The 25,632-nt window shown below is 37.1% G+C and overlaps 1 protein-coding gene across 2 annotated transcripts in view; it reads right to left on the reverse strand.

Moving 5' to 3' along the window:
• Positions 1-2,883: 2,883 nt before the first annotated feature.
• The window catches only part of GABRB2 (gamma-aminobutyric acid type A receptor subunit beta2), a gene marked incomplete at both ends in the record, with an annotated part of 168,325 nt that continues 145,576 nt past the window's right edge, over positions 2,884-25,632 (reverse strand). Inside the window, 5 exons of one of the 2 annotated variants that reach the window (XM_082489958.1) lie at positions 2,884-3,231; positions 6,838-6,888; positions 21,467-21,711; positions 22,812-22,964; positions 24,172-24,309. In XM_082489958.1, coding sequence (XP_082346084.1) covers positions 2,884-3,231; positions 6,838-6,888; positions 21,467-21,711; positions 22,812-22,964; positions 24,172-24,309 — 935 coding nt within the window. The remainder of the gene's footprint in view (positions 3,232-6,837; positions 6,889-21,466; positions 21,712-22,811; positions 22,965-24,171; positions 24,310-25,632) is intronic. The other variant, XM_082489959.1, reaches the window with a different exon arrangement.

Consider the following 25,632-nt stretch of genomic DNA (forward strand, 5'->3'; position numbering starts at 1 on the left):
GAAGGGTAAGCGCTCACCTTGGGCTCAAGTTAGACTTTTTCCTTGACAGTGCCTTGTCAGTCTTTCTCACCCCCATCTTTTTGTATCACAGTGTTAAGCCTTAGTACAAAATGATAGAATCCTTCTCTTTCACTAATTTTATACATCACATTAATAGCTAGAAGGACATAATAAAAGCGAAAGTGCTCCTTCCCCCCAGATAATATATCTTTCCTAGCGACACCTGAGCAGAAACCATTTTCTTTTACTCTCTGAATAGCGACATCAAGAGAGTATTATGGCTTGTACTGGAACTTCAGATAAATTAATATGCAGTTCTAGGATTCACTCTCTGTGGTTTTCATAATAGCTGATGCGGTAAACCAATGCAGAGAGCCAACATATTCTCCGTAAGGTTTTATATTTGATGTGCACCAACCACAAACAGGCCGTGAGCTCCCTGTACTCGCACTACGCCTCTGTGAAATAAAATAGGAGTTGGCAGCAATTTGTGAAATGAAAGAAAAGCTTGTGCAGAAGAATACTATAAGACTGCTTTTATTTATGATAATTAATACCATTTTTAAAGAATAGACTTTGAAGAGAAATACTGAATTTTGATGTGGCTCCTTCTCTCAGAATTAGGAAAAAAATCCAACATGATTCATACCTATCAGTTGAAATTCCGAATGCATCTACAAAGCTTATTGCATTATGCATGAAATGCAGTCAGAAATTAAGTACGTGAACAAAAAGCAACATTTTGACTTGGCAAGTTAATCGCATGATGAAAGCCTGTCTCTACACAGTGCAGAGTCTGAACCTGGAGGCAGTACGTGAACGTACACACAACTCCCTTGAAAGCAAAGGTGTTGTGTATGCCTGGCAAAGCCCATTTCAGGCTCAAAACTATTCTCTCCCATTTGAAGCAGAAATAAGCATATGATACGCTCAAGACAAAGTCAGAAAATTGGCCTGTTAGTTCCCAGAACTGTTTTCCTCCTGTCATTGTCATTCACTGTCAAATTGGAAAAAAAACAACACAAACTTGTAAGAAAATGACTCTTTTAAAGCAAGAACAACAAATTCAAAGAAAATATTTTATGAAAAATATTCTTAAGAACTATCTTAAAGTATTGCCAAAGGAATCCTTAAATGAGGAAAACGTATCTGCCTGAAAAAAAATCCTTTGCTAGTTGGAAGATAATTGAATTCTAGTTTCTTTCAGAAATTTGTAAACAGATGAGAGGTAGCATAAATACAACAGATGTGGCTTTTGCTTCATGAAATATTTTGTGTCAAACAACATTGGGGATCCCATTTAGTAAAATCAGGAATTTATACTTTTTATACAGTTCTTGCAAAATTTTTTTCAATTACTAAAAAGGTTCCACAACGGCCTAAATGGCAAGCTCTGCTTCGCCTATAAAATTCTATCGTTTGTCTATTCTATTTTGCCTATAAGAGTAAAGATCTACAGAATGAAAAAAAAAAAAACAACCCAAGTTTTATTTCAAAAAGTTTCCTAAAGCAAAACTGAAATTTGCTAGTTTTTCAATGGAAATCATTCTAAAGCAGGAAATACTCAAGAGTGTAATTAAACTCTTAAAGTGATGGCTACCAAATTTTTCCATTTAAAACAGTGCATTAAGGAAAAAAAAAAAAAAAAAGTGAAATGGTATTGCCGGTATTGCCTAATCTGGACTGAGACAACACCTTGTCAGTATTTTTTGTACTGAAGTATATATACTTGGAACCTTACTGTTGAAAGAGGTACGATACCTTTAATCAAACTGGATGTAAGGTGTTAAGCATAACAACAGTAGCAAGCGTAACACTGGAAAGATTGCAAACTTGGAAGAAATCACAGAACTCCCCATAAGTATTTCAGACTAAGGTATGTACTATAACCGACAACATTCATTTGCACATTCATTTTACGTATATGTAGCCTTCCCTCTCCTTGGCCCCGTATTTTATAATTGCTCTCCAGCTTTCCCCACCCTAGAAGGGCAGGGCACTGTTGGTTTCCTTCAGCCACCTAGAGAATTACTATTTGGCCAACCAATTTTGGCACTTTGGACAGCTTTTTTCCTTTCCCCAACACAAAACAGCAGCATATCTACCCATTCAGAGCTGATGCATTTTTATACCATTGCTACATTCCTCTGTTGATCACAACTACAGTCATTGTGATTGTGAGCATATGTTCCCTCTTTAAAATCCAAACGAAACTAGTGCTTTTTGCTTCAGCTTCTGTGCAAACACCCAACCCTAATATTATCAGTCAAAGGTTTAGTTCTTTCAATAAATAGCAGGAAATACCTGAATATGGTTGGGAAACCTCTGACCATTGTCATCTTGGAAAGATGATAGGCACTACTAGTTTTCAAGTTTACACATTTAAAAGGTAAAGTGTATATGTTTCATAAGCATGACAACAAGTCAGTACACTCTCTTAAGCGTAGATGCATGTCTTGGATATGCAGTTTCCCTGGGAATGGTATGTACTGCTGTTGAAACTAGAACTTGTTTCTCAAATGCCACTCTAATTTGTATCGCTAAACTCAAATGGCTGTTAAAAAAAAAAAAGAAAAAAAATAATAAAAAAAAAAAGAGAGTGAGGGTCAATGAGACAGAAATGATTGTCAAAATCCAATTTGCCTTCACACTGAAAATGCACTTATATTTTGATAAGGGGATATGTCCATACTGCAACTTGACATGTTTACGATTTAGCAGATACAACCAAAACATTATAAAACCAGACCATAGAGTGGGCCAGCAAGTAAGGTGTTTTAAAATAACTTTTTGTCCTGAATAGAATTTTTCTAAGTCCCACTTTTGGCTGTACAACCGATTCGAAGAGAAATCCAGTTCTTGCTTCCTGTGTGGCTTTGTTTCTTAGTTCACATAGTAAAGCCAATAGACAATATTGAAGAAGGAAAAAACAACAGGGAAGAATATGCGCGACCATCGATCTATGGCATTTACATCAGTCAAGTCAGGAATGGTAATTTTCAGTTGAGATGCACGTCTCCGTAGCCTACTTTTCTTCTGTGCCACATGTCGCTCCAGGGCGTTGCGACCAAAGCTGTGTCTGGGTAAGCCCGCTTTCCGGTACTGGATGCTTGAAGTGTCATAGGCCAGCATAGTGCTCCTAGGGTCCCCAAGCCCCATCACAGCCTCGGAGGCAGCCATCTCATTTTTAATTTCAAGTGTGCTCAACAAAATATTTTCATGTGGATCCATCTGTAAAAAATAAGAAAGCAAATTTAGCAGGGGAGAAAGGAAGCCCAATCAGTTGCAAACTGAAGCCATGCTGACAAGGGCTAGATCTAACATTACGAATTCACTGGATGTTAGCCTGTCTAGAAGACTTTAAGCATAGCTGTGGTTATATTTATTGTTATTTATTTGTGAACTCAAGGAGCAATAAGGCCAGTATCGGACAATGGAATAAATGGTATTTCCCTAGACCCTGTGTTGAGTGAGCAGAAACAGTACCTGGAAATGAAGTACCTGCTCAGCTCCTGAAAGTGGGATTCTGCCACTGGGTAGGGTATCTGGGGCCAACGTGGAACTTTTTGGAGGGAAATCAAATGGAAAAGGGTCTGCTTGGATTTGTTGTTTTTTTTTTTTCTTTCAAATGAAAGCTTCTGCTCTGACAAAAACTTCAGGTATTATTCACAAGGTCTCTCTACCTCTATAAAGCAAGGCCCAGAGCACTGCACAAGAGAATGCAAATTTTCAGTCCTTATATTCCAAACAGGACTGGTGGTTCCCTGGGGAAAGGCACCCCTATAGTCTAACTATACCTATGTGGAAACTCCATTCCCCAGTGCTAATGAAGTTAATAAATACATGCTGTGGAGACCTTAATGGTGGTCTGCAATTTAGAGCAAGGAAAAATATATACAGAGTGTAATCACATCAAATGTGCATTGAACAGTTTCAATGGGTATTTTTAGCTACTATATGCATTTTTTCTAAAGGCAGTTCTGTGAAAAAAAATATTAATGCAAAGTTGTAAAGAAACCCCTTAGACAATTAAGAGGATTTCAAAGATGAGGAACTAAATTTTACTCCTAGGCAATGTGGAGTAGATCTGAAGTATGGTAGAAGAACTTCGAAATAATCCATTTATAGAAAACAAATATAAGTTTATTTAGGAAGTTCTAACTCTCCTCAGCCTTCCGTCTAAGTATATATTTTGAATTGTGTGATTACAGAATATAATTTTAAAAACACCTTTAAAAGCAATAATAGCTAATGAGCAGCTCATCAAGTACACTGACTTAGTGATGCTAGTGCAGATATCCTCCAGGTCAAATAAGAGATGAAACTGTCCCAGAGCTCCTTTAAGAATAATTCAGCCACATTATTCATTTATCGTGTACGTAATATGTATTATGATTATTACTGAAAGCGCACAAACTGACTTTTGTGGATTTCTAAACAATAATATGGCATTAGGCTATTCTGTAATATTTAGAAGCCAGCAGTCAGCAGCAGGTACCTCACTGCACTGCCCCATATAGCACCGTATTTGCCATTATTAAAAAAACCCAAACCTATGTAATATTTCACATGGCACGGTGGGAGCACTGGGTTGAAAACCGTTGCTTTTTAGTAGCATCCACTGCACAGTATCATGAACTGGGAACTCGGTTACTCACAAAAGTACTTTGGACCTACTGAAACACTGCCATTTGAGTGATTACATCTGTTGAAGTGCTGCATAAAAATTGGCATTGCTGAGATGCCAGATTTCCCCCTCTCTTTTTTTCCCCCCCAATCTATGTGAGTTTGCACCCCTCTAGTTCCTTTATATTTTAATTTCAGCTTAAATGTAATGACTCAATGTGAAGCAGCCAAAATCATCTATTTTTTCTTCCTTTCCATCAAAGCCATATAAAATCTTTGAATTTTCTAGTGTGTTTGGGAAATCAATCTTTTTTGAGAAGCACTGGAAAAATGGGAAAGTTGAGCTGGAACTCAAGAAAAATTCCTTGAAGAACTCCGTGGCATGATATTGAGCATGGTGAGGAAACGCTGTGTTCTAGCCAGGAAGGCCACCAAATCAGTTCTCATCTGCAGTAGGCAAAACTAAGGCAAAAAGAGTATTCTGCCATTGTAATATAAACAAAAGCAAACATATGCAAAAGCTTTCCAACAGATCTATGAAACTTCTCAAGAGAGCTTTCAAACGTTTTTTTATAATGAGTGTAGTTATTTAGAAAATTCTTATGTGATTTTTGGGGTAAGACAAAATTGGCTGTCATTTTTCTTATAAGATCTCAGACAAATACTAAGACTTTCAGTATCCTGAAAATAAAAGTAATTATAGGCACTTGGCATTCATTGATCCCAAGAATGCCTAAAAACAAATAGGAGAAGTATCTTACAAGAGGGGTGCAAAGCCATTTGGAAACTACATTTTCCATAGTTTCACATAGACTTAAGAATAGAAAATTTTGTTCCAATGACATCAGGGGAAGTTTGGCATAATATCCACCAATGCAATGGTTTTACCCCTTAGCCCATAGCCTGGGGTATTTTCACCTCAACGTTGTGCATTCTAAGATACTATTTTTAGGAAGATGTTAGTGCCAACAAATTTGTTCACACCTTAAATCTTCTTAGGATGAACCTACTTTAAGCATTTTATCCTTTTGATCTGCAATAATATTAGAAATTTGAGTGCTCTTTACACACTCGTATACTTTCTATACAACACAAATGCAAGAAAAGTTATTTTAGTCTACTAGAGTTAGATACAGACATGTTTTAGCGACACGGTATCGCTCCAGTTAACTTTTTGCTTTGATTCTTTTGTCACTTCTCGTTTCAGTAAGTTTCTTAACACAGCAAAGTGCTGCAGATAGCTGGTGATCTTGGCAGTAGCTAGTAAGATTAGTGATGCTGGGCAGAAAAAACATTTAGCGATATTCTAAACTATCTTCTAGGGCAAAGTGTCCTCTTCTGCATATATCACACTGATATCAGAGTTGGAGCACAGCATTTTTTCAATATTCCAAGAATATTTCAGAAGAAATAATGCAAAATACAGTAAAAATTAGTGATGGGCGAACCTTCAAGTGTTAGAATAACCAGGTAAGCACCACAAAGTTCAGGTGCTTCTCGAGCACTAATTTGACCCTCCTGCACCTGCAACAGTGGATCGACCATAACAAGAACTGTGTTCTGCAGGGTATTTTGAATTCCCAATCTGAAGAACTCCCAACATTCCAATTCAGAAGTACAAATAAATGTGAAAATAAAAGAAAGACACAAACAACAACAACAAAACAACCCAGAAAGAAATTCACCTAACTTTTCAACCTTTGACAAGAGGTTCCTTGTCAGGTTAGAGCGAGCTGGGAGTGTTATTTCCACCCGAGCAGGTTCGCCCAACTCTAAATAAAACATGCCTTTGTAACTACGTGAAGCCTGAGATAGAATGATAACGAATTACATTTATTGTACACAGCACCGCCCATTCGAAAGGATCCCAAAGCGCTTTACAAGCATTAGAAAGAAGAACCACTTCACTTCCTAGGGAAGCGCAATCACCTCTGAGGAGAAATGTGGTGACTGACAGTGCAGAACAATACACTATATTTTAGTCGAGGAAATGGAGAATGCTGTAGCCAATTGAAACTATGGGGTGGGTGAGTGGTGGTGGGGAATGTTAGGTAAGCAGAACAATTACATAAATTGATATTTGGCCAGATGCTTGGGGTTGAGATGTCCACACTATAAAAAAGTGCCATGGGATCTTTAATGACCGTAAGTGGTCAGGACCTGAATTTTAAATCTCTGAGGATAAAAACATTAGAAAACAATGAAAGATACCTTTGTTGAATACATTTCTGGACAATGATATGTGCCAATTATTCTTCTGTCCTGTAAGTTAATAAAATCAAGACCAGTTTCCTTAGAGATAAGGCAGCTGTTATCTTTCATTTAAAAATAAAGCACTCTAGGGTAATAATAGGACAACTAATTAAAAGATATAGGGACCTCTAAGCCAACAATTAGCATGAGTATACTCTGGCTTCAGAGGTGCTATTACTGCCTTGCTCTGCTCCTCAAGGTAACATAACATTGTGATGTAAATGTATTTTTTCCAACTGGTCATTTGACCAAGGAAGATATGATGATATGAAAACAATCGTTAAAATTATTCTGGGGGAAAAGTAAGTGTAAAAGTGGTTTCAAAAGGAGGTGGAGGAAGGTTACAAAGATCTCTTCGTGCTGAAGGATTGTTCAACCATAGAACTAGACTCTTTATGGTGAACAGGAGAGTTCAAACTTAATGGAGAAATTTCCAGGGAGAAGGAAGGAAGGGAGGATGTGAAGATGAAGAAAAAATGTAGCAAGTACCATGGAAATAAAAGGTGAAAGCAGAAGAGGAGGAGAAATGACTGGAGCTCAGCAACCATGCAAGAGGGTGGGTTTTTAATAAATCAATCTTAAAGGTGGATGGCAAAATATATGATACAAATGATATTTACTTATAGGTCCAGGTCAACTGGAAGAAAAGCTGACTCTGGAGCCTTGAAAGAGGCCATGGCCTTTTCAACGGCCTCAAAGGGAATACAGAGAAAAGCGTAGAAATGTTACCATTATATGTACTTCCAGCTACTTAGAAACTCCAAAATGATGGCTTTTTTGAGGAATTCCTCTTACACTAATACATTAGCAACTGTAAAATACAAGGAAATTACAACTCTCCCACACATGCATACATACACACGTATATATGTACATTAGGAATCCTCCAAAGATGACCAGGTCTCTGAAACAAGTAACATCAAGTAAACCAGTGTCTTGGTGATTACGCTCTACTGTTATGCCAAACACAACTTTACAGGAGGAGGGAAATTTATATTGATGAATCAAAAAGATATAATATTTACACTTCTCCTTCCTCATATGCTGTTCATTTTCACGTATAACCTTCAATTACAGGCAAGTACTGATGGCTCATTGTATGGCAGAATGGCTCAGAAGCCATGGATAAAATAGAAAGTAGGGATGGAATTTCTGATGTAAAAGCCTTGTGAAACAAAACAGTTGTAAATTCAAAAGAAATATCCTTTTGTTAAGTAGGGCTGCCATTAGCCAAAAGCAAAAACACGGTGAGCTAAAGCACAAAGGGACAACAGAAGTACCCAGTCTATTACAAAGATTAACACCTGAGCTTAGGTCTCAGCATTTATAGGTCCTGTGAACTGATATTTTTAAGAGCTGAAGACAGAAATAAAGATCCCTTTCACAGTGAAGACCAACATGACATGCCTAGACATGTAATTTAATTTGTTAGAGTAAAGACCTTAGTATCATCTATAGCATAGTTTCCCATCTCTCAGCAGTTGAGCTTGGCTTGGAAAACCAGTAACATCCCATTCCTGTCTAGTCACAGTAGCTCTGCCAAGATTAGGTGAAAGTACAAAGTGCACTTTACATATAATAGGGATCTTCCACCTCATCAGCAAGGTTTGACTTATCGATTAGGAACCACTGATGTCTGGGGATTGCACTGATTATAGAAGGTAATGTGTGGAAGTTAGATAGTCCTGTATAAGCTGCTGCTAGGTTCATTCTGGAAGAAAAAAGAATTACTAATTTTCAAATGGCACCTGCCTAAAGCTCTACAGGCATTTTTGACATGATAAGCAAGTCTGCTGAGATAAAGCTATGTGAACTCATAAAGCACAAACGCCTAATATTTCCAAATATCCATATGTGAAACAATGTCTAAGAATGTAACAAACATTGCATTTCCATTGTCTGGAACGGAATGGAATTTATTGTTGGCGTTGCAGTAACTGTTAGTGAAACCACGTTAGCATGCATTGGCTCAGATTGCGTTTTACACCTAAGATTTGGGTCAGGCTGTAAAGCGTGCAGTTAGAGGACAGTAAAATTGACTTATAATTTCAGGTTACTTTGTTTGCTTTCAGGACAGAAAATCCAGAGAAACTCTGCAAATTCAGTCAGGATTTTCTTTAGGTTCTTGAGCTTTTTAAAGCCTAAAAATCTAAGTGAAAAAACCCCAAGATACCTGTAAGAATTAAACAAAACAAACAAAAAAAAAGAGTGAGAGAAAATGCAAGATCTGGACACGGAGCCTTAACACTGCTCTAACTACTTACAAGTCAATTTCTAGGCATCCAGTTTTACCCTCCGATACATGTTATTTCTTGCTCATTATCATTAGTAACACATCAATAACTTAGTCGTAAGTATTCCAGGATTCTGGAGAGATGGTTCAAAACATATCCTTTCTTTCAGCATCCATTCCTTACACACAAGATTCCATACTTAAGACATTGCAGAATAAGAGCCCACGTAAAATGAAAGAGGCTAAAGTATCTTTGGCTTGATGACATTTGAATAAAAATCACAATATGAACTAATCAAACTGCTGCACAGAATCCAATGTTCTAAACCAAAGGCCAATAAGTGAAATAGGCAAAATCAGGAGTGCTGTTTGAATTATGGCAAGACTAGGAAAAAATGGGGAAATGCTCTATTGGTGTCCTGTCCTCAACTTGAACCTTACACCAACATCATCTAAATTATTGAAAAAACATCCCTGGGGTTTTTTGGAGTAAGGGGGGATAAATCACCTTAGCCAGCCAAGAAATAAAAATAGGGAATACATCATGATTCTGTAGAAAACCGTCTTCCTCCATTTCACGTTTGGCCAAGATAATTCAGTCCAATGCAATTTCTAGTAAAGTGGAAGGAATAAATTATGTAAGGCCTTGATGCTGTACATGTAATTTCTATTCTAGTGACCATAAAGAGTAAACAGGTATCTGATTCAGGAAATGAGCTTGTAACTTTACCTAAGCAGATACATTAATTTAATGGGACTTAAATAAATATCAAGGTCAGTCATGTTTTCAAGTGATTTCCTATGAATGCAACTTTCGCTCTTAGTCCAAAACCACAAATAATGCATATAAACATAAGGAGGAAACAAAATAAGGGGAAAAAAAAAAAAAAAAATCAGTCTTTGACTGAAAACAACCATAAAGGAAGCAATGTAAGTAGAACTGGAATTTTTTGAAATTTCAGCTCCAACTTTCCATGACAATTTTTCACTACTGAGACATTTAGGAGGAAGCAAAGGCAGGTGATTTGGAATAGAAGATTTCTGGAGTACCAGGTAACAACAGCTCTAAATCCTACTGTTTCACCAAAACACAAGGTGTTATGCAGTCCAGATTCTTCCTAATACTGCTCTGATGAAGTATTTGTTATTCATTTGTTAAAACATCATCCCATTTTCATGTATACATTTAATTCTCTTGAAGATTATATAAATGAATAACACATCAACAAGAACCTACATCCTAGAAGGTGCTCTCTTCTACCAGTGATAAATAAGACCTTCCATTATGTCCATAGGTGGTCTCCTATTATGTTGTCTTACAAAATACAATGTAACAGGTTCCTACCAGCAAAACTGCGTATATAGGAAATCTTCACAAAAGATGCAAGATGCATGGAACATTTGATTATCATTGCAACTGGGAAAATTTATAAGGTATGTCTTGCATATAGTTATGGTTTTGAAATATGAGCTAGACCGTAAAAATAAAGCTGATAAAGTTGCTCCTCTAGAACAGAATTCTGTTGCTATTTTTCTTGTTTGAAGTCAAATACAATGTGCAAAACACTATACAGCATATACTTGTCATGAGACAGAGCGAACTGTATGGCAGTCTACCGGTGTTTCATCCATCTGACCATGATATACGCGCTTGTCAACAGATTTAGGCTCATAATTTTTGGGCCCAGCCCAAAGTTTAAAAAGGCCAGAGGCAGCATGAGGTCCAAGAAAAAATTTTGGGAGCAGTGACAAAGGCCAGATAAAACACTGGAGAGAAACAGCAACTAATTCAAGAAAAAAAAAATAAAGGAAAATTCTTGAGATTTTTCTATGGAAAATCACGGACAAGTTCTCATTATAAAGAAAATAAGGATGAATTTCCAATTTCTGACAACAAATTCCTGAATTAAAAAAACCTTGAAATGTACTTATTATGATCATGTTCAGTGCTGATTTAGAAACCTGAAATACTGCCAGTTCCACGGCTACAGAAACTGCACGGCTCAGAGGACTAGTCCGAACAATATTAAAATGAAAAGTCTGCTGCTTCAAAATAATAAAAAAATCTGAATTTGTTGACTGAAATAGAACACTCCTGCGTGACTGACTTGTACACTGATAGTCTGCTGTTTTGGGGAGACTAACATTTTGTCACTCATTTAAAAAATGAGTGACAAGAATGAAGACGCTTTGTTGCCAAGACAATGGATTTGTTTCTAAGTTTCTGTGTATGCAAAATATATACCAATATTAACTATCACTTCAAATTTTGTATTATACTTAAACTAGTTTTGTGTATGCATTAATTCTAGAGAAAACAAAATCTGGAATATAGTTTGGTGGCCTTTTGTGCTTGTAAATTTAAACCAAACTTGAATTTGATTAGTTAAACGTATTGCTCTATAGCAATGTATACACACACGAGAAATATAAATATATGAATACACGAGAAATATAAATATATGAATAGTAGGAGAAATTCAGAACATTTTAAATGAAGAAAATGAAGAAAAAAAATTTCTTCTTTTAAATGAAGAAAAAAAGACTGAGTTTATTCAGCAATAGTGTGCAGTTTGTTCAACACATAATTTTATGGAAACAAGAGAAAAAATAGTTTACTAACATGCAAACATGGTAGGTGTTTATGAACACATTCAATTTTATAAAAGTTTCATAAGATGCATTTTTAGGAAGGGTGATCTACTTACAACTGAAAAAGCTAATAATGAGTTAATAAGACAAAATATAGGCTTATTTTTAAATTGCAAATTATTATCTATTGTATATGCCCCATGATACAAAAAGGAAGAAGAAATGAAGAATGAAGAATCATCCCCCCAACAGCTAGCCCTCTCCAAATGATACCTACACGCAATCAGCTTTTGATCTTCTCCTCCAGCTATATTATCAAATACTTTAATAAACAAAGGACCTTCCATGCAACAATTGAAACTTCTGTAACGACACCTTTCCTACCCACAACTGCTATAGCTTGAAAGTATAAAACCTCAGAATTCCACCTAGCAAAACAGAAACTGAAGTCTCCCATTTCTGAAGACCTTTATTTCCAGCTACCTACAGGAGCCTTTGAATACTCACAGAATACACGGACAGAAAGTGGCCCAAACAAGACATTCATTTCAGGAAAATCATCACGTTGATTTAGGCTGTGTGACATTTACTGTTGCATCCCTCAGATGAGCTCAAAAGCATTAAGCTTCTGACAACTATATTACCAGAAAGTTGAGTTCATGTTGAGGACGTGAGCAAGGACAGGTATGCAGGGCTTTTCGTGCATACTTTAAGAGGCATTAAGTTTAGGGAGAAGTCTCAACAAGCTTTATTGGGTGGTGAAAAAAACCAAGTTCAAGTCTCTCACACTTCTAAAAAGAGGAATGGAGACATAAGAATAAACAAGTTTTAGACTTCTATGTTTTAATATAACCTTATATCACCACAGAGGGATTCTTAAAACTAGTATCTAAGGAGTAAAAAAAGATATAGACATATATGTCTGTATATATGCAGACACATATTTAAGTTTAGGCATAATCCTACCAACCTCCTGGCCCTTTTCTTAAGTTCTGTGAGAAACTAACTCCTGGAGGCTTTCTCCTGCATATCTTTAACTCCTGGATATCTTTCTCCACATGCAGAATTCTGGGAAAATAGCTAGTATCCAAAAGAATGAATAACCAAGTGAATTTAATGATAAACATAGGTCTTCATAGCCCAGCATGACTGTTTCATTAAATTTAACATACAAGTATGCAATACACACCCTAACACCCTTTTAAAAAAAGAATATACATGTAAGAAAGTATACAATTTGTACACATCTACACGGACGCCCAGTTTATATGATAAACTAATAACATTTTGTTACAAATACTGCTAGATATGTTATTCCTAGGTTGTTTGGGCTATTGGGCTCATTAACTCTGCTTTATTTTTATCTTCGTGCAAGACAAGCAGTCTCCGTGTCATGCTGCAGAGTGACTGCACTATGTCTTTCATGGGAATTAGAATGTTTCCATTGCTGAAAAAAAAAAAAAAAAAAAGAAAAAAAAAAGATTTTCAAGGAAAAAATATTTTTGAAAGATTGGGAATAAGTCTTTAGAATGTGTTACAACACAGCAATTTGGGGGATTTTTAATAGTGTTGAAAATATTAACTTGCTTCAGTCCAGGTAAGCTTACAGCCTAAAGAGCAAACAACAACAAAGGTGAAGCATCATAATTAGTAATTATTAGTTACCAGTAGACTAAAGATGGACAAAAACTATAAAAGAGGGGTTTGAAATATATATCCTCCTTACCAGTTTGGGATTCTATGATTCTGATTATGTAAACACTTCTGATACGAATTTTGGTGGTTCACCTGAAATCAATTTCCCCTAAATTAGATGTACCAATGCATTGCTATCTGCAAAAAGAAACCAAACAGATGATCATTTTACACACTCTAAAGAAAGCAAAGGGGTTGACACTCATCTTCTACATTGTAATAATATTTTTACCAATTAGTGCCACCCTAGTGTACACAATGCAGCGATCTCAAGATTCATGAGCACAACTAGGTTACATCCCCTCGCACACAACATTCAGAGTTACAACTTATTTTTCTGGATAGAAATTGGCTGACTCATTGCCATTCAATTAAACCTTGGCAAACTCTTTAGAGCTGGTATGCTTTGGGAAATCAAGTCACCGAATTAACTATCCAGACACACCTTCTGGACCACAGCTACATATATTTCTTCTACTTCACTATACATAATTCGCCTTTTTTGTGCCTTACTACCCCACAATCTGAAATAATGCTATAAACTGCTTTAACAGATTCTTTTTTGCAACCAAAAGCCTACTTAATTCAGGGTCACTGGTGGATGGCAGGTTTGTAGATGCACTACAAAAGCAAAAGGGATAACGTGCTTTAAAGAAAAATGGACTGTACACGCGCTGTTCTTACATTAATTAAACATGGCATTCGAAGGAGTGCAGCTGCAGAAAGAAAACCTCACGCAGTCGACTTGACCTTTATTCAGATGTCATGTGGAATACCACTACAGACCATGGAAATAAATCACCTTCTGACTGCTTTTGCAAAGTGCTGCGGGCTAAAACTGGAACTTCCTCAAATTTCACTCCTATCAAATCTCTGGTTTCAACAAAACACGACGAGGCTGCCTGGGCACTCTATGCATTGCAGATTGCTTCATACGCAAGTTGTTCCTTGATAATGCACGAATGTAAATTTAGGAGAAAGGCTGAGCTTTTATAATCCGTGCCTATTTTTATTATATGTCCTTCAGTAAACTTCTGTGCCAGGAATACCTTCTGACCCTGGATCAAGAACCGGCCCTCACGCAGTTTTACCTGCACTGCAACAAAAGGAAAACTCTCTTTGGAGGGGAAAGGAAGAGGATGAAAGCTTTCACTGAAATCTGGACAGTGGCAGCATTAGCTCCAGCGATACGAAACCGTGAGGATTTGAGAGTTTAGACTGAAATTTTAAGAGCTCCATGTTGCCTTAGTGTTTTAATATCCTGTTCGGTTTATTAACTCAGTCTGTGCATGCAGCCATTTTATAATACCTCTTTTTTTTTTTTTTCCAAAAGCTTTTACAACCTTCACCTCACTCATGTTTTATACTAGCAGTACCTCTGCTGCATAGGGTATCAGGTGCAGCTCTAGGTAATAAATACTGACTGGATTTAGGTAGGCTTGCAATAATTCCTCCTCACTAGAAGCGCATTTGTATGATTTCTTCAGGTAGAAATGAACAAATACTATTGTGAGCTGAAAAGGCCAGAGGCAAGCCAGCAGTAAATCAGAGGGGAAGTAAAGGCATTAGCCAAGCCTAAGTTAATGAGCATTGCCTTGGAGCAAGGTATATTATCTCGGCCCTGCACCCTGTCACCTTAGTCTGAAAACTGAGGAGAGCGATGTTGTCTGTTTGCGGCGCACTGAACACTATCACCAATCGGCCGGCAAAGGGCCACATATATACATCAACGGATTCACATTGGCTCAAGTTAGCACACTCCATCTAATTGCACCCCTCTTTTCCAAAAGAGACACCTATGGATATGGCAGTGAAAAAAGTGCACAGGCTCTCCCACTTATTCACTAGTAAACTGGTGAAAAGAAGTTTGGAAGCCATCATGGGAAACGGCAGGTAGCAAAGCATTACCTGAGGTGGCTCTCTGCCCTTTCAAATTATGCTACTGGAATGGATGGTATTGTTGGCAGAATGAAACAGAGGGTGTTTGTGTTCAAACAGCAAGCATACGTGAGCCAGTGAATCTCAAAACAGGCACCTGGAGAAGGAGGATGCTGTGGGAGCCCCGTGTCCTTGTTAGCCTGTCACTGGCCAGAAACTGTCCATCCTCAGCCCGCCAAGTTGTGTAGGTGAAATAATTAGGTGCAATCACTTATGAAACAGGTAATTGAGTGGTCTGTTTGTCTTAAAACTGTGATAATGCAGTGGAGTCCTCTGAAAATGAAAGATCTGAGAAGAACTATTCAACTTTTCAGGTTAAACTTGATCAGACTCTTTTCCTTGGTCAAAAAGTTGTAGGGGAAAAACTCAGCGGCTGAGACAACTTGAAGGGGAAGAAAGGTACCATGTTAAGTGCAGCTGAGGGCAGGTGAAGCTTCTATTTGTTCTTTGCTTGCCATTTCATCTCCTTTAGCAACTCTGTGCTAATTTGGATACAACCACAGTGGGTCAGGAGGGCAATGAATTGCAAAGATACCTATATTTGTTTAAAGCTTCTTAGCTCACTAAGCCTACATTCATTCTTCAAGAGAACATTTCTCTTGTGATTCAAATCTATTAATATGCCGTTTAATGTCATTATCATACTAAAGTTCCATGTTCGCTACGCGGTACCCAAGTTTCTGACAGAAAAACGTCATTAGTCTGACAATTTCACTTGTTTGTGACTTGGCACTGTGTAATAACAATGCGCTGTGACTGTCAGGCGTGCTGACTGAATACCTTACGTAATACAAAGACTACTGAGTAGAATTACTCACTGTTTTAAAAATACACACAGCATATTTTTAAAAAATCTTTGTGTTCAGAAAAAAACCCTTATCTAAACACGCAGAGGTTAGCAATGTCAGTTCACATTTATTTAAAAAAAAAAACCTGAATAAATCTGTATAAACAGTTTTACGAGGTGTTGCATAATATGCTGACATTTTCCCTCTTTTCCAGAGGGAAATCGCTTTGTTAACGCTCACGATAACAAAAGCACGATTGCAAAGTTAGAGGTAGAGTTTTATTTATGTGACTTACGTTATCATGTACTTCAGGTATATACCCGGTATACTTATAGCATCTCTATGCTTTAAGCTACATTGGAAATGTCTTGGTTTCAACTGTTGCTGCAACTTTACACATTCTAAACCCACATTTAGTGATGTATTTACATTATGCAAAACATAATGCCACTTCCGTGAAGTGGCAAATCAAATTACTTTGAAAGGATATAAGAAACAAATTTTATATAAGAAATGCTAATTTGCAATAATTAGCTGTTCGAAATCTGGATGATCCAACTATAAAGAAAAAAAAATAATTTAGAAATAATTTAAACACTACATGAATAACACGCATGTAAGAATTAGAAAGACAGGACTAGAAATGGAAGGCAAGATGCACCAAATCATTGTATGGTAACGCCTCTATAAGGTTCGCTATCTGGGTTGAAAAAATGCAAGTATCACATCCTGTGTCCAGCTAATATCCTGGTAAGGAAACCATACTGATGTCTAAGGAAAGACCGACAACATGCTCCATCAAGAGATGGATCTGTAGCCCTTCTTTGAACAAGAGCCTTGATGTAGGAACCGATATCAATACTCACAGCGAGCATTGTCTCTGCTGCCTGACACGCTTCCAGTCTCTGTTGCTTTGCAAGAGGATGGCATACAGCTGCTTTTCCGTTATAACCACCCCTTGACAAATGTACAGCTGGCAAGATGCAAGCAGCACTTCTTTACAGAGGAAGAAAAATCAGCCTTTCATTCAGCCCAGTACATTTACCACAGCCTTTACAGTGGCAGTTCTGGTTTCCATTAAATTACCGTATAGCTGTAACGGAGGCTTTCTGATCTATCCAGAATAACAAATACATAGATATCATCGATATTGAAAAGCATTTTCACCTTATTTACACCTCCAGAGAAGTCAATTAACGTATGTAGTAATCTGAAACAAATGAGTTAGATGAGCAACTCTGGAAAAAACAGCAATGAATCCAAACGATGTAACAACATCATAAGCAGTAGGTTGACTGGGAATTTAGTAACACAGGAAAAAATACTGAATACAGGGCTTGGGAGGTGATCAGACTGCAAACCCTGAACAACACAAAGACTAGAAGTTCCATCAGACACATCACAGTGATCAGCATCAGCAAACCCATCTAAACCACAGTTCCAAGATGGAAACACCTAAGGTAAAGTTATTGGATCCAGCAATATAAGAGAAAATGTAAAAATTAATCAAAACCACCTTGGCTACTGAATTCTGGAAGAAACGAATGGGGAATAAATCAATACTGAGAGAACACCAAGAAGCTCATTATTTGAATTGTAATAACAGAAGTTAAGTGTATTAAAATGGCTGGGGATCTACATCTGAAATTATTCGCAGTTGTACCAGGCTCTATACTGAGATCCCGGTTAGGCTAATCATCTCCTTGAAGACAAAGCCAGGCTTCATAAAGGAGAAAACTTGAAGGGTTATATCACAATAGCTTATTGCCCTCCCCCTGTCTCCTTCTACCCAAAAATGGAAACAGAAACCAAAATTACAATTAGAAGAAAAAAAGCCTCATAGAGGCTTCGAGACCAAATCCTGCCAGACCATTTTTAGGTAATTACAGAATTAACAGATGAAAGTTATGGATTTCAGTAAAGCTTTTGACACAGTATCTTGAAGCTGAAGAGATGATATGTCCCAGATATATGTACAATTACCCGTAGGAAGACAGTCAGCTGAATGATTTTGTGAAGGCAGAGGTTAGAATTTGGCCCCATTTTAAAACTTGTCTGTTAGTCATCCGGAAGAAGCACAGACAGTACACTAGATTAGTGCCCTGAGCCTATAGAAAAGATAGCATCAAATGTACCTACAAAGGGTCAAAAGGATGCCGATGGCAGCCAACATTCCTATTTAAAACAGAAGAGTCCACAGAATAAAATTGCCTAACAATGGGTTAGAGTATATACACCATACTTTATGACACATATTAGGTCTTCAAGCAGAAATACAACACTCCCTGTTTATCTATCCTCATATACACACTTGCAGTACTATGCCATACAGAAGAGATTTAAAAACTCGAGACTATAAAGATAATAAAGGCATTTGAAGAAATAATGTAAAATAAGATGATCAGCTTGAAAAGAGAGGTGAGGAAATGATGTGAATGCTATCTCCAATAAATGAAGGATGTCTAGAGCGAGAAGAAAGCCAGTGATTTACCTGTGAGCAACAATACGACTGTTTACACAGAGAACAATTGGCCTTGACAAAGGCAAAAGATGACGAGCCAGACTAAAGGAATAAACTGCTAAATGCGGCTTGAGAAGCTTCAAGAGGGGAACAATAATACACAAAGCCATTTTAAGCTGAAGTCACTGCAAAGAAAATTGTGTATGTCCATATGTGCTGGTAATTGAGTCTGAATCTTCGACTTTTATGTCCTTTAAATTTCTCCATGATTTTATTACTCAGGTTTCAGAATTCAAGAAGCAAACCAAGATACAGGTCTAATCCCTTCTCTTCCTTTCCCTTATCCCATACAGAACTAACAGTCTTTGAAAATGAGGGAGCATATGAAGTTACCGTCGTCTTTGATGATTCATAGTTGATATAAAGAAGACATTTTTTCACAACGAGGGTGATGAAACACTGGCACAAGTTTCCCAGAGAGGTGGCAGATGCCCCATCCCTCAAAACATTCAAGGTCAGCTTGGACGGGGCTCTGAGCGACCTGATCTATTTGAAGATGTCCCTGCTCATTGCAGGGGGGTTGGACTACATGACCTTTAAAGGTTCCCTTCCAACCCAAACTATTCTAAGATTCTAAAAAAACCAAACAAAACCAAACCCAGCACATTGGGCGTAAGACATGATTACAATATGAAATTTAAAGAAATATATATGGCCGCAGTTTCATCTGGAATAGCCATGGGGAAGTTCTGCAGCCAGCCTCATGGCATTCACTCAAATGGAAAAAACAGGACGTTCTCCTCCAGAGTCAACAAATCCCCAAGATATTGGAGATTATTATATTGGATTCAGCAGATAGCACAGTCATGGAAGAACAGCTTCTGTTGTGATTCTGTACTGTTTTGTAAGCTCTCTAGTATCTTCTGAATAATGCTGGGCAAAACCAGAGAGACTACCGATGTCTGTGCCTGCCCTGGGATCTCTCCATAGCAGAGAATTCAACAGCGTAAAGGCGGTATGTGTTAACTCCTACTTTGATTTTGCAAGTAGTTGTGGGTGGAAGGGCTAATCAGCACTTCTCCTATCACCACCTTTTGTTGTTCAGAAAAATTGTAAGAGGGTGTTACGAAAACTGGTGTTGGAATATGAAGAAGTCTATTACAGATTTGCTGGCCTACAACGTCTAAAGAAAGATGCTGCACCACTACTGGACTGGATTAGTACACTAGTTAGTGCTTTCAAATTCTAGTTCATGATTGGCAATTTGCTGCTACACTGTAGCTATTCTGTCACGTGACTGAAAGATCTGTTGTATGAATAAGTATATAGAAAATATCACAAGTGAAAGTATACAAAAATATACCTCAGCTAGTGGTGACACCCTGACACCTATGGACTGTCAATTTCCACTGATGTTAGAGGAAAGGTAAACACAGATCTAGTCTTACAAAATCACCTTCAGGGTTTCTTAGTTAACAGGTTTGAGTGTTTAAAGGGAAACCCATTTTTAAAAAAATAAACTTGATAAATTAAATAAAAGCTCACAACTTTTTTTTTTTTACACTGCTGAAAAATCACCAATAGAAAAAAATTTTACAGAGTCTTAATGAACTTTACAATGGTAAAAGGTTAATCTCATCGCTATGCATTAGCCTTCATTCATTAAAACATGTTTCTCTCAAATTAAAAAGAAAAAAAATAAATGAGTGGGTGAGATCTGAGCCATGACAATACAATCCTCCATTTAAAAGACTATAAACTATAACCTATAAAAATAACTGTTTTATGCTATCAACATGTGATGGATTTTTGTTATTCCACCAAAATAGAACAAAATGTTCTTCTGTTTGCAGGCACACTGGTAGTATAGAAGTTCTGAACAAACATGAGAAATTCCACCACTAGAGCTGTATGAAACTTATGTTTCCGCTTCACAAATAACCACATGGGTTTTTTCCGATTTAAATTTTTTTTTTTTTTTTAAGTTCTGACTTTCATGTTTTTCACCCTTGGAGTATCATGCTGAATTACAAATTCAAAAGGCTTTCTGTGCCAAAAAAAAAAAAAAAAAAAGCCAAAACGACAATTTAACTTTATTTAACTTTCCAATTTTGCATGTCTGTGAAAGTTTATACAGTTCACACTGAGTACATTTTAGCATTCAGCCCAGATTTGCCACTGTGTGAAACTCATCCAAAATGGTCGAAGTGAAAAATGACAAGTGCTTTATAATAAGTGCTCCATTTTCATTAAGCATAATGGATACTTTTTCCAAAAGTGTGTATCTTGGCAAATGTATTTTCTGCCTCAATTCTCCATCCCCAGGGGACCATTTTCAGATTCAAAATTAAGTGCACAGCAAGTTGATGCTTTATTTCTGAGCAGTTTCTCATTTAGCCAACAATATCCTGGGCCATTTTATGATGCAAATATGCAAACTTTTCAAGCTTTAAACACTTCTGTAGCAAATATTTCTTATCCAGGTCATCTGAAAGATTTATGAAAGTAGGTTAAATTTAGGTTTTATTTCCAACGTTCCATACAGCTCTTACCAGAATATCAGCTATAGCCATCATTTTGGATTTGTTCCTTTGGAAACAGATTTGGCATATTTAACTCTACATCCTGACTGAGAAAACATCTCACGGTAAAGCTTAACTGAACACATGCTTTAGAAAGAAGACATTCAGTTTTCCAGGCTAGAGGGCAGCATTCATTGCTGAGGTGGCTAAGTATGCTGCTCTGCAGAGCTCAGACAAGATCGTAATAACCCCGTTCCACTCATTTCTACAAGAAATTACATTTTAAAGCTCTGTCTGGCAGAAGTGAAAGTCTGGCTTGCTGGGGCAATGCTAAAAATATATCCCCATTTCAATTTACCTTATTGACATCCATTCGCAACTTCTCATTGTTGGCACTGGCAGCTTTTTCTGCCGCTTTCTTTTGACGCTGAGGTCCCCTGCCAAAGAAGATGTAGTTGACCAATGCATACTCCAGCAGAGCCATGAAAACGAAGACAAAACATCCCATGAGGTACATGTCAATGGCTTTCACATATGGAATTTTGGGAAGAGTCTCTCGAAGATGGGTGTTAATTGTTGTCATTGTGAGCACAGTTGTGATTCCTGGAAAAAAGAATTGACAAGTCTATTGGTTGAATTAATTTTCATTTTCTAGCCTAATAGCTCGTAATATTCATAATGTTCAAGTGCTAGAGCTGAAAAATTCCAGGATTTTTTTCTTTCTGGTGGAAAAATACCCACCCCCAACCTCTGTCCATATTCCTTATCTTTGTCTTCATTTTTGTGTAAAGCAAAGAAAATTACACCTGTAATAAATTGTGTTAACAGTAGTGGGATTCTATGAGTACGTTTTTAACCAGCTAAACTGTAACTTTCTCTAATGAGTCTCAGTTACAAATTACCAGCTTAGCACCACTGCTGTCTTGCTTTCCTACAGCATTTTCAGGACGTCTGCAGTCTTGAATGTTACACAGGAAGGCCTGGTAAAACTCAGACAGTATCCTATAAAGTTTAAATGTCAAATTCTCAACTGCATCTTTTATGGTGATTTACTTATTTTATCTATACGAGAGCTGTACTGGCAGGAATCAGTCTGATTTATGCAAAATTTGGCAATAGATAATCATATTTATTTTTGTAACATGCTTGGATCCTCTGATGAGGGACACAGTATAAACAAACACACATGGGATTAGCGATGAGACATAAGAGTACTCCAGAGATTAATTAGGGAAATGGGTTTGCTTTTAGAATGTAAGGTAACAGGAAGGAAAAAAAAGCTCTCAAGGAGGAGTTAGCTACACAACCCTAGTAAAGCTTTATTTAATTCATACCTGAAAAGCAATTTATAATCCATAACACAGTGCTGAATGTGTATTCTGGACTGCCATGGGCAAAAGCAAACTAAATGCATTCTCTTTGGAGAAAAACAAGCAGTAGAACACCAACAGAAAACGTTGAGACAATTAGGCTAATTCTGGTTACAATGATTATACAGTTAGCTAATTCAGACATGAAATCACTTTAATTTTTATTTAAATTGTGATGATTTAAATACTGATTCAAATAATACAAAGCTTAACAAGCCAGACATAAAAAGATCTAACAGATTTATTTTTCAAATCATGCACTATCCACTACGCCAGAAGCAAGAAAAAGCATTCAGCTAATGCACACTCCATGAGATGTGTAAAAATGCCTACCTAAAGCAACTCTTGCAGCTGAAGCATCATAATTAATCCAGAAGGAAACCCAGGACAGGATAGTGATCAGAATAGAAGGCATGTAGGTCTGCAGAATGAAGTAACCAATGTTTCTCTTAAGTTTAAAGCTGAGAGACAGCCTTGGGTAGGCACCTAAAAGAGAATATTTGGTATGGCCATAATTTACTTGTATAAAGCCTGAAAACATTTTTCTGTCATTTTGTTTTTATTGTTTCATGCAACATAGAGTACACACAGAGTTGAAAGATCCAGGATAATCAGATGCAGAACTTCTGGCAAAAATTGGGATTAATTTATTCTAAGGGTACAAGGATGCTCTAGGTGCATATCTGCTGGTAATCATAATATTCAACAATCAGAAGCCAAAATACATTTCAGAGCATCAAAGCATAGAAATGCTTCTTCCCTGACAAGCTGCGGTATGCTTACTTCAGTGTAACCCTTATTCCAACCTTCTCTTCAAGCAACGCAACACTTGTCCTTTGTCACTGGACACCAGAAATATTTCGGTGTATGAAACACTTGTTGAAATGGGTGCCAAGAGATCACCATTCAAGTCCCATTTCTGCTTGGTTCTGAAGAATTTGGGATGCACAATCCTGCTATACTCCCTCCAAAGATTATTTCTATCCATATCTAGAAAGTGAGTGTTGAAGATTATTTTTTTTAAACACACCTAGCAGCTTTCTCAAGTAGGTAGAGAACATCACCTAGTAGTAGCCCAACCCAATTCTTGTCTCTCTTGAATGATTTAATATGCCATTGAAATGTTCTATTTGTTTCTTGGTTTGTTTTTTATTTTGTGAAATCCAATCTTATTTTCTACTCCTCCTCACAAAGCATCTTTTCAGGCTCCAGAAAGTCATATGCTTGCTAGCATAGGCTAACCTACAAATCCTGTGGAGCAAGGATTTTAAAGGTTTTACAGCGAAAACAAAATAATTAGTCTAATAATAATAACAATTTGGCACAAGGAACATCTAGTAATAGTGAGAGAAAGGTTCCTAAACTTCCTACAGGCTGGGTTACTTCTTGTTGGGTTTAGGGCGCTGAGGTGTGTAAGTGGCTTAATCAGTTTTCTTAGGATAACAGGAAAAACAGCTTATTTGACTGAGCATTAACATGACAGACTACTGTATCCTCTTCATATGTTAATGAGCAATGCCTTATACACTGTGAAAGCTTTAATAAAAACTGTTCCTTTCAAAATTCACAGTTGCTGCTCTAATTTATTCCTGTTTCTAAATTGTTTGCTCAGATCCTGGACGGCATGTTGAGAATTAACCCATTTCTAAACACCTTCCCCGCGAGTTCCCCTTTTAGCTTCCCCTCCACAAACCTGTAGAGAAAACGACATTCTTGGTGATAAGCTTGTAGTCTACAATGGAGAACTGCGGCAGTTCGATCTTTGTCACTCCTGTGACTGCATTATCACCCCCACGCCAGTAAAATTCAATGTCATCTGTTGTATAGCCATCTATAAAAACAGGAGCACACAGTTAATATACACGTCTCTTCTGCCATCATGGAGAACATTCCGGAGAATTAATTCAGAAAATAACATCAAATATATTTCTAAGACTAAACTGTTAATAACATAATAGATATAAACATACAGACACGGGTAATTTAAAATATCATTTCAAATGGAAATCCAAGGTATATTTTAGTCTTTTTTTTTTAAAAAGATATATCAATATATTAAAAATATATTAAAAAGCAAACCTTTAGAAGCATTAAGACTACACACATCCCATATATAGATCATAACTGTACATTCAGCTTAAGGTAACTTTTGATCCTGAGGCTGGATGAAACAGTGTGGGTTTGCTGTAGTTTCAGCCCCTGGGCTGAAACATCAGCACTGGTAACAGAAACATGACCAGTTCACCAGGAGAGGGCCGGAAGAGATGCTTTTCTGTCTTCTGCACCACAATCAGCATAGGAAAGAGGACAGTGAGGGTAATACCGGTAAGAGAAAAGTTCAGCGTACAGTTGTCTCATGATATTTGCTCCGTATGCTGTGTACTTTATAATCTGACTGCAGATGAAAAGGACTAACTCTAGTTCAAACCCATTTAGATTCTGCTTGTAAAACCAGCATCATTCTTTTTCTGAAAATGGCTTGAATGCGATAGAAGACAGCCACATTCGGTGTTGCCCTTGTAAGAAGCAACTGTAGCAGATGTAGCCATCCCTCTGGATGGCAAAAAAGTACCCATAAAAAAACAACCAAACAAAAAAACCCCACCACCCACAAAAAAATAAAAAACCAGAAACCAGCACATGTTCCCACAGTCAATAACCATATGCATGAAATATGAATCTGGGTTCACCAAATGGCAGCTGAGCTAACTTGCATACTCCAGAGTTGGTATACAGAACAGATCAGTAGACATCAGACATAAATCTGCTACAAAACCACAAAATAAGGTATTCATGAAGGTTCTTAGTCTTTAAAAGTTTTTTGTGTTGAAAATTGAAAAAAAAAGAACAACTCTGAGACAGAATAATGACTATGACCTTTTGGGAAACTGGCATAGTAAAATGATATATATTTGACCTTGATTTTAAATTCTCACCCACAAAGGACATACCAAACACCATTTTAGAGTGCTCATATGGCACTTAATTTCAAAGAATAATGCAGATTATGCATTTTGTGATAACCTAGAAACTATAAAACTGTTTCCACACATCATTAATTTTTGATAATCCAAGTATAATCCAGGTGCACAGTAGTAGCAGAAGGCAAGTGAGTTTGAATATATGAACCCAATAATCTGTAAAAACAGTAAAA

This window comes from Vanellus vanellus (genome assembly GCF_965231255.1).
Source record: "Vanellus vanellus genome assembly, chromosome: 13".
Taxonomy (NCBI): domain Eukaryota; kingdom Metazoa; phylum Chordata; class Aves; order Charadriiformes; family Charadriidae; genus Vanellus; species Vanellus vanellus.